We start from the raw sequence: 8,904 nt of genomic DNA, 5'->3' as shown, positions 1-8,904 counted from the left end.
CCTCCCAGGCGGTCAAACCCAGGCCTCTAGATTTTCCCATTCCTAGTCTCAGAAAAAATGTCTCTTTAAGTATTTGCAGCCCTCCCCCCTTCGTCCCCCTCACCCCGCAACCACATGCCCCTAAGGAATTCTGGAGCAGACTCACTCCCACAGCCCCGGGCTCAGCCAAGCCCAATTTCTTCATCCAGGCTCAATTCCTTTTTCTTCTTCTTACCTTAAAGAACAATAATGAATCACAGATCAACCCCACAGTCCTTTCTATTATTCCCTCCGTCTGCCTTTGGATTTCCTCTTTGGTTGTGTAATTTGGCCTTTACAATATCCTTTCCATGCTGACAAAATGAAGCCCTGGGAAGAGGTGTAAGAGGAAGTCTGGCGTCCTAGGGCAGAAATTTGCAGGAGCTTTTGACTCCTACTTCTCCCTCACTGCCTACATCCCTTGTAGCTCCAGTCACCTAATCCTTCTGTCTTTGTCTCTTAAGAACATCATGTATTTTTCATGTATATGCTGCTTTGAGGCATACTTCCCTCCCCCTACACATAACTTGGAAATGTAGACACTCTAATTCAGGGTTGGGGCGGGGCTGGTTGGAGGTAGGTGGTTTGAGGGTGAGTGTGTAAACCAGTGGTTTGGAGACCTCTTTGCATTAGTTCACTTCTACCGTCCTTTGGCCCCAGTCTCCCCTCCTCCAGGCAGCCTTCCTGGGCCCTCCAAGCACACAGGAAACCGTCTTCTCAGACCCTTTACGGGGGTTGGCGGCCATGTTGTCAGTGCAGTGCCAAACTGTAGGAGGCTGACAAAGGCAACGTCCATCCACAGCACTGCACACAGAAGTGGACTCTGAGTGGATGACCAGTCCTCTTCCCTCCATCCTGTCCACCCTCCCTCCAGCTCTCATTTCTTCTCTGAGGAAGAGAACCACTGAGGGGCCAGAGCCAATGTATGGAAACTGACCAGGGAGATCCCGTTCTTGCCCTGGGCCCTGCCCTCCAGCAGTGTGAGCCAGACACCTCTCGCACCTGCCTTGTTGTGAGTTCCTGGCGCTGCTACCAGGAACTCCTGTGTGCAAGACAGATGAGAGCTGGCACAGCTTTGTGTTGCCAGAGCCCTGCAGACATGACCTCTGCTGCTGTGCCCATTCAATTCTGGGCTGAAGCAGAATGGATATTCGAGTGCTGTGGATCTTGGTTCTAAATGGCCGTCTCCCTCCCGGGCGTGGCTGGTCTCTCTTTCGGACCCGCACACCCGCTCTTTACGAGCCTGTACCCATGGCAGACCTGCTGTGGGGAATGAGCGGGGCTTGAGTAGCACGCAGGGAGATGATTGGTGGAGATGGTGGGATTGCAGGGTCAATTGGGGCCAATTTGGTGGCAGTGGGACCTAGTGTGACCAAACAATCCTGAGCTGGGCTTAAGGGACCTGCCTGTTGGACTCTGCCTCTGGCCCCATCTCCCTGGTGACATTTGTGGAGTGGCTTACGCTCACACACTCAGGTTTCCTGTCTGTGCAGCAAGGTGCCAGCCTGTCCCAAGTTTTCTAAGGCTTTTTACTGACTGACATGGTGTGTCTTCCCTTTACCTCTCTTAGCCACCAGCACACCCACCTGTATGGCCGGAAGAAGTCCAGCTCCCTGCAGCAAGGGGGTCTCCAGGAAAGAATTCGAGGGGTCCCGGGGAGGCCCTGTTCTCGGTGTTCCTGATTCCGCTCTCTCGTGGGGAGTCCTGGGCTCCCCAGCATTAGGTGCACCAGCTGAGAGCAGGGTCTCCATTTGAATCCTGTCTGCATGTCCTCGATCAAGCTACAGAATCTCTCTCTCCAGGTCTCCGTTTTCTCACCTGTAAAGAGAGATGACAGCATTGCTTGCATTGGATTATGTTGAAGATTAAATGCAGTAGGACAGATGAAGTCCTAACACAGCGCCCGATACATAGTCAATCTACAACGAGGGCTATTATCATTAGTATTGTAATTGACCACCTCCCTTTGGTTACTGAGGGGAACAGGGCCCTTCAGAGTCTGAGTGGACAGCTTGGCCTGGCCTGTGCAGGTGGCCAGGGGGCTTGGCTTGAGCCCTCTGTATGCACATCCAAGCACAGGACTCCAACTAGCAGCCCTGCAACTTCCATGCACAAATTCTCCAGCAGGCACAGTGCCAGGCATCCAGGAGACAGCCGGTGTGCACACGCCTGGGCCGCTGTGAGGATAAAAGGGCTCCCACCAGGACAGCTCTCGGCCCAGCGCCTACCCACAGACCTCGGTGAACAGCAGCCAACAGCAGCGCTGTCATTGCCACAAGGAGTAGCCTTGTCTGAGGCTGCACTGCAGTGGGATGAGGTGCAGGGGTCCGAAGACCCGGGCATGAACTGGCTGGGGCCTTCAGGCAACTTGCTCAAGCATCCTGACCCTCAGCATTCTCCGCTGCGTAATGGGACAGTACCACCCTCTTCCCAGCGTTCTTACGATGATTAAAGAATCAGCCTTTATGATGACCGCCTGAGCTGTAAAGTTTGGGCTATGCCCCATCCATAGTTTGTGTTCAATACAAATGGGTTCCTTCCATGCACATATCCCACCTCTGTAATCCCCCCTCTTTTTGTTGGGGACATTTGTCCTGTCTCCACACCAGTGTGGAGGAAAGAGCCTTGATACCCAATTCTTTTCTGCCTCCTGTTCCAAAAGCCTTCAGCTCTTGGCTGCACTTGGCCCCATGTTGAGCTGACCAGGAGCCCAGGGAAAAGAAAACTTAAAGAAAGAGACACACACACATACACACACAAGTTTTTGTTGTTCTTGTTTGTTTTAATTAAAAAGAAAATAAGAAAACAAAAAAACACTTCCCAGGCTGTGCTGTGACGATCACAGGTGTATGAAGTACATACAAAAGCAAGAACCCCCCCACCCCCCGGCACTGCACACACGGACCCCTGGGCGGCGGGAGCAGCCCTCTCCATTGAGGCCTTGCTTTTCAGACATTCGCTTCTCCCGGGCTGGACAAAGGGAAGCATGTGTTCTGTCTTGTTTCTCTTGGAAGATTCAGCCATATCCAACTCACCAGTCCATGACGTGCACACAAGAAGCTGGGTTTTATAAGATTTTGCAGGTAGGGAGTGCTGGGGGGTGGGGTGGGGAAGGCGGGGGGTTGGGGTGTACCTCTCCTCTCTCTGCCCAGCTCAAGGTCTCTGCGACTGGGGAAGCAATATCCCTCTGTGGGGAGAGACTGAACACATTGTCCTGCAGGGGCATGGCCTGGGCTTGCCTTCTTGAGTGGCAGCAAAAGGAGTGTCTGCAGGTAAGCTGGGAGCCCCAGAATAAGGACTCAGGTCAGGATGAGATGTGCCCGGGGCTGGTGCTAAATTCTGATGGATAGACAGAAGGCAGTGGATATGCTTGCCATAATCAGCTTTCACAATGACCCTTCTCAGCTACTTAGTCCGTTCCTCCGTCCCTGCCTCCATTGGCCCAAAGTTCGGGGGTCACACAGGACTTGACTCCTGGCCCTGCCACTTACTAGTCTGTATGATCCTGGGAGAATTACTTAACTTTCTCAAGCCTGTTAAATGAGGAAGTTCATATGAACCCCACAAGGTAACTGTAAATAGTAAGTGTTGGTCATAACTTCAAAAAGCCTAGCACAGCGCCCAGCACAGAGTAACTGCTCAATAAATGGCCACATGATGACTGTTATCCAGACTCATCATTGCAAAGTTGGTGGGTATGTGTATGTGTAGACACAAGTGCGACAAACAGAAGGTTTGTACAGTGTTCTAGAAAAAGGATGCATTTTTCTGAGCCTCCTGTGTCTGTCTGGGCAGTTCAGAGGTGCTGGACCACAGGGAGGCTGGCACGAGGGTCTCCACCGCTTTCCTCACGGGCATGTTCATAGGGCTTGGGGCTGTTCAGTTCTAGACCTCGGTGCCCTCCCTGGGGTAGAGGGCACTGTTTGCGTTGATGCTGTTGTAGAAATGAGGGCTAAACTGGTTGAGGACAGAGCCTCCGTAGCCGAGAGTGTTGGTGGCCACAGGGCTGGCCCATTCGCTCCCAGCCCCGTGGCCACTGAGGGTGGTGAGTGGGGTGTAGGAGTTGAGGTTCACCAAGTTCTGCCCCATCTTGTCAGTGGGCTCAGGGTTCAGTCCTGGCGTGGCCATAGGGCGACTCACGGGGCTCGACCCGCTCACGTAGGCTGTCATGGTGGAGAGGAAGCTGCTCAGGCAGGGTGCAGGGGAGGGCCGCTGCTCGGGGGCGCTGGTGGTTCCTGGTGACGTGCTGTCCAAGAGGTCCTGGGGGTCCGTGGTCTTGGGGCTGCCCACCAGGAGGCTGCCCTCTGTCTTCTCCGAGGCCAAGGAGCCTGTGCTGGAGGAAATATCCGATTTCCTCTTCCTCTTCCTGCGGAAATTTCCATTGTCGAACATCTTCTCACAGTTGGGGTCCAGGGTCCAGTAGTTTCCTTTGCCTGGTACAGAAATGGGAGAAGGTAAGTAGAGAGACAGACAAAATGGTCTGCTCCCATTCCTCCTCATTGTCAAAAACTAAAAACAAAGGTAACAAATCCAGAAAGACAGCAAAAGTCAGAGACTGAGAAGTGGGCAGATTCCACAACTAAGCACATCTCACACCCCCTGGGCACCCAGGCACCACAAAGACAGAAAGGCAGAGCCATGAAGACCTTCACAGGGCAGATCTCTTTAAGCAGTGCAAGTATTGGGGGAATGGAGAGGGGCGGGGTGCTTCCATTGTTGACATGAAAGAAAACTGAGGAAAAAATTCAGGGCTCCCTGAATATCCCAGCCATGGGGTCCAAAGAGGGACTCGAGTCCTGGCTTTGCTCCTGACTGACAGAGGGACTTGAGGTGAGCCTCAGTCTCCTAGACTGAGAAGTGGGTCTGTGGTACCTGTCCCTTCTTCCTCAGGCTGACTGTGGAAAGGACAAATGTTAGCTGTGTAAAAGGGCTTGGGAACTGTGAGGTCCGGTCCTGAGGTCAGGCCTGAACCCTGCCTGCCACTGTCTGTCTCTAGGCCAGAGGGTAAGACCAGTTACCACAGGAGAAGGGACAAATAGCCCTGCCCTCATCAGCCTCAAAGAGAGCAGAAGGGGGTTCCTCTGAACCACACCCTGGCTTCCTGTGGTGGGACAAGAATGGATTTTAATTCTGACAAGTGGAGACATACGCATTTAATATATTACTCTCCGGACATCTCTGTAGAAAGTCACCATCCAAAAGGGAAAGTTCACAGTTATTGCTGTTAGGGAGACCTCTATTCAGAGTCACTTCAGCGCTGTGTTTTCTTCTGGGTCACCTCTGCCTGTTATGTTCCTTATCTGTAGAACAGGTTTCCTAAAGCTACCCTGCAGGGGTGGTTAGAGGTTATGTAATGAGGGCAGGCTGCATGGTGTGGCCCTTAGTGGCTGTTCCACAAATGTGCCACCTCTTCCCACGGCCCTTGGACTCACATAGGCTTTTATTCCAATCACTCGTCCCTCAGTGGCTTTATGGCTGGGTGCTGGATTCAGACCAATCACAGTCACGACTGCAGAGCAGGGAGCCCTGGTGAGCACCAAACACGGTGCGAACATCATCTCGTGGCCCTGGCCACAAGTCTCGGGGAGAACAGTTACCATCCCAGTTGTCCAGATGGGGAAACTGAGGCTCAGACATCTAACCAGTCTGAGGTCACTGATTGATCAGTAGCTCAGCCAGGATGGAAACCCACATCTGCCTCCAGGGACCAGGTTCTCCTGCACGGCTGGCTCCCCTCAGCTCCCAGCCTTGGGGTGCACAGCCATACTCAGAACTCTCTTGAATGGGGCGTCGGGGGAATGAAGTGACCCTTCCTTGGGGCACCTGTGGCTTGCTAAAGCTGCGGGCCTCGTGCTCCCTGTGGATGGCTCATGTGGCCTCCCCACCCCACTCCAGGCCCCCTTACCTGGGTCGTCCTCGTCACGGGGCACCTTCTTAAAGCAGTCATTGAGTGACAGGTTGTGGCGGATGGAGTTCTGCCAGCCGGCCTTGCTCTTGTTGTAGAAGGGGAAGTTGTCGGCCACGTACTGGTAGATCTGGCTGAGCGTGAGGCGCTTGTCGGGCGCCCCGTGGATGGCCATAGCAATGAGGGCTGAGTAGGAGTAGGGGGGCCGCACCAGCTTCATCAGCTCCTCCTGGGACTGGATGGGCAGCCAGCCCAGGTCGCCGCCCGCCAGCCCCGACATGCTGGGCAGCAGCTGCCGCTGTACACCGTAGCCCTGGGGCAGGAAGGGGCTGGTGTTGGGGCCCGGCAGGTAGGGCGGCGGGGTCATGGCCTGCCCGTTAAGCCAGAGGTAGGGGTTGGGGGTGGCCCCGTACTCGCTGCCGCCCTCAAAGGAGGGGGGCCGCTGAGGGCTGGGTATACCCTGTGGGTGGAAGAAATTCTCATAGTAAAGGTTCATCTCCGGGGGCTCCTGGCCAATGCTGGGGAATTGGGGGCTGCAGCGAGGAGGGGAGGGCACCGGCAGGTCGAAGGAGCTCATGCTGGGGCTGGGCTCAGCGGGGCCACCTGCCTGTCGCCTGCACAGGGGAGCTGTCCCTGCAGGTGCTCAGCAGGCCCCAGCCTCGGACTTATACCCCAGGGCTTGGCTGGCGGCCCCACCCAGAGGCGGCCACTGGCAGCAGACCCGCCCTCTCTCCTGGGCAGCCAGGCAGCCACCGTGCCACGGCCGGCCACATCAGGTCCCGCTAATGACACGCTCGGACCAGCGTTACAGCAGACATTTCCTCTCCCCTCCTCGGTGCCCTTTTCCTTGTTCTCACTGTCTCTCCTTTCTCATACTAGTCCCCCCTTTCTTCCTCCTCATTCTGCCTCATTTTCCCCTTCTCTCCTTCTCACATCTTCTACCTTCCCTCCTTCCCTCTGCATCCTGCCACGCTCTCTGCATCTTTGCTTTTCCTTCTTTTTTTCCACATTTTCTTTCCCCTCTCTGCCTCCGAATGTGTTTCCATCCTACGTAGGGCTCAGAGCTCCCCTTCCTGACCTCCTCTCTCCGAGTTTGCTTCTCGCTTCCTTCTACGTCTGTCTCCTCTCACTTCCTCACCATCTTTCTTCCTTTCACTCTCGGTCTCTCTTTCTCTCTACCATTTCCTCTGCATCCTTTCCCCATCCCTCTGTCCTGTCTTCTTTTCCATGCACCCCCTCAATCTCTGCCCCTCACCCAGACTGGATGAGACGCTTTATCAGAAGCCACTTTTTTGTGTCTTTTGAAGTGAAAACTCACTTTCTAGAGTTTCCAGGACAGAGCTGGGCCCTGAAGAATCAGGAGAACAGAGAGGACAAGGGCCATCAGTTATAGACGACCCCTTGCCACATGCATGTGCACAATGCACATGCGTGTACACACATATGTTCACACACACGTTCACACACATACACACATACGCAAACATACATGCACATCCACACACACGCACACATGCACACTGCAGGTAGGCAGAGAAAGGGCTGTGGACCAGGCCTGGGAATTATTCCAAAGGAGCAGCAAGGCTTATAAAAATAACAAGAGGAAAAGAATGTGAAAGGGACTTCAGAGGAAAATGAGAGAGACCTTGCACTATCCAAGCTTGTTCTGGCTGCAGGAACAAGGCAGGCTCGCAGTTCCTTATCTGATCAAAGCCCTTTCATGTTTCAGCTTGCAGAGTCCCCTGCGAGTGAGCGGGCCAGTAGGACAACCCTCACAGCGCCCCTCACCCTTCTCTGCCTCGGGCTCCAGAAGCAGGAGCTCCAGCCTCCAGCTTTTCACCTTGGGGCCAGTCACTCCCCTCTCTGAGCTCCATTCTCCATCTGTAGCTTGGACAGGACTGTCTTAGCCTCCCCAACACCCCAGGACAGACCCTCAGCTTGGTGAATGGGGGGTGGTCCCCCTCTTACAGGGTAGACAGCTGTCCCCTGAACAGGTTTTCCTAGCAGCCTGCGACGTCTCTCTGGGATCAGCCAATTAGGAAAACGTGCCAGCCAGACTCTCTGGTCACCACTTCCTTCCTGCCCTCCCACCTCTACTTCCTTCGCCCCATTCAACTTCCTGTCATTTCCTTCAAACCCATGTGTCTTTGAGAGGAAGAAGGAGGTCACTTACTGTCCCAGAAGGAGGTGCTGCTCGTGGAATCCCCCACACTGCCTGACATATGCAGAGCTCAGTGTCATAGAATGAAGCACCTTGGCAGCACTTGGAGCCCACAGGGTGATCTATGGTAACTGGGTGGGAGGGGGTCCTCCTAGGCCCTGAAGAACCACCTGGGACAGCCATGCAGCCATGGAAGAGTGACTCTGAAAGGGCCCGATTGCACTTTCTTTCCAAAGAGTAAAGCCAAGAGGCCACTGTTCAGTTTGGAGTGTCTCTACGAGGCTCAAACAATAGTCACTTTGGAGCCCAAAGCCTTAAAACTTGCCTGGCAACTCCGCTTCTGATCATGGATCCTACAGAATTAAACAGAGCAAGAATTAGTGACCGGCTGTCCACCACTGCAGTACTTATAGTCATATCAAACTGGAACTAACCGGAATGCCCCCAAATAGGGGATTGGTTAAATACATTGCACCATAAATGCTGAAATACGCCACTATGAAAAAACATAGATTGTAGAATATTTATTGATATGCTCTAATAATACTACTCAGAGAAACAGGCTGCAAAATACCATAATTGGGGGGTGGGTAAAAATATACAGCATTCATACACATATATGGAATATGTTCATATGAACACTAAACTGTCAATTATGATTTCTGCATAGAGAATTAGATTGATTTTTACTGTTGCTTCTGTAGTTTCTGATTTAAACGATTAGAGAAAGGCACGCACACAGGTGATTTACTTTTGCGGTTGAGTGTGAAAAGCCAGCAAGAGGCAAGACAGCAGAGATACAGCAGACATGGGCTCTGAG

General features: G+C 53.4%; 1 protein-coding gene across 1 annotated transcript; it reads right to left on the bottom strand.

The window, feature by feature from the left end:
* Nucleotides 1-2,795: 2,795 nt before the first annotated feature.
* FOXI1 (forkhead box I1) lies at nucleotides 2,796-7,137 on the bottom strand. The gene is made up of 2 exons (XM_019740141.3): nucleotides 5,924-7,137; nucleotides 2,796-4,451 (listed from the first exon to the last, which is right to left on the bottom strand). The coding sequence occupies exons 1-2, from the start codon at nucleotides 6,498-6,500 to the stop codon at nucleotides 3,904-3,906; spliced, it is 1,125 nt and encodes a 374-aa protein (XP_019595700.2). The 5' UTR covers nucleotides 6,501-7,137; the 3' UTR covers nucleotides 2,796-3,903.
* Nucleotides 7,138-8,904: the final 1,767 nt, after the last annotated feature.

The sequence above is a fragment of the Rhinolophus sinicus genome, chromosome 5 (assembly GCF_057876585.1).
Source record: "Rhinolophus sinicus isolate RSI-liver-muscle chromosome 5, RSI-T2T, whole genome shotgun sequence".
Taxonomy (NCBI): Eukaryota; Metazoa; Chordata; class Mammalia; order Chiroptera; family Rhinolophidae; genus Rhinolophus; species Rhinolophus sinicus.
The sequence above is the reverse complement of the archived record's forward strand: the minus strand, read 5'-3'. Positions and strand labels throughout refer to the sequence as shown.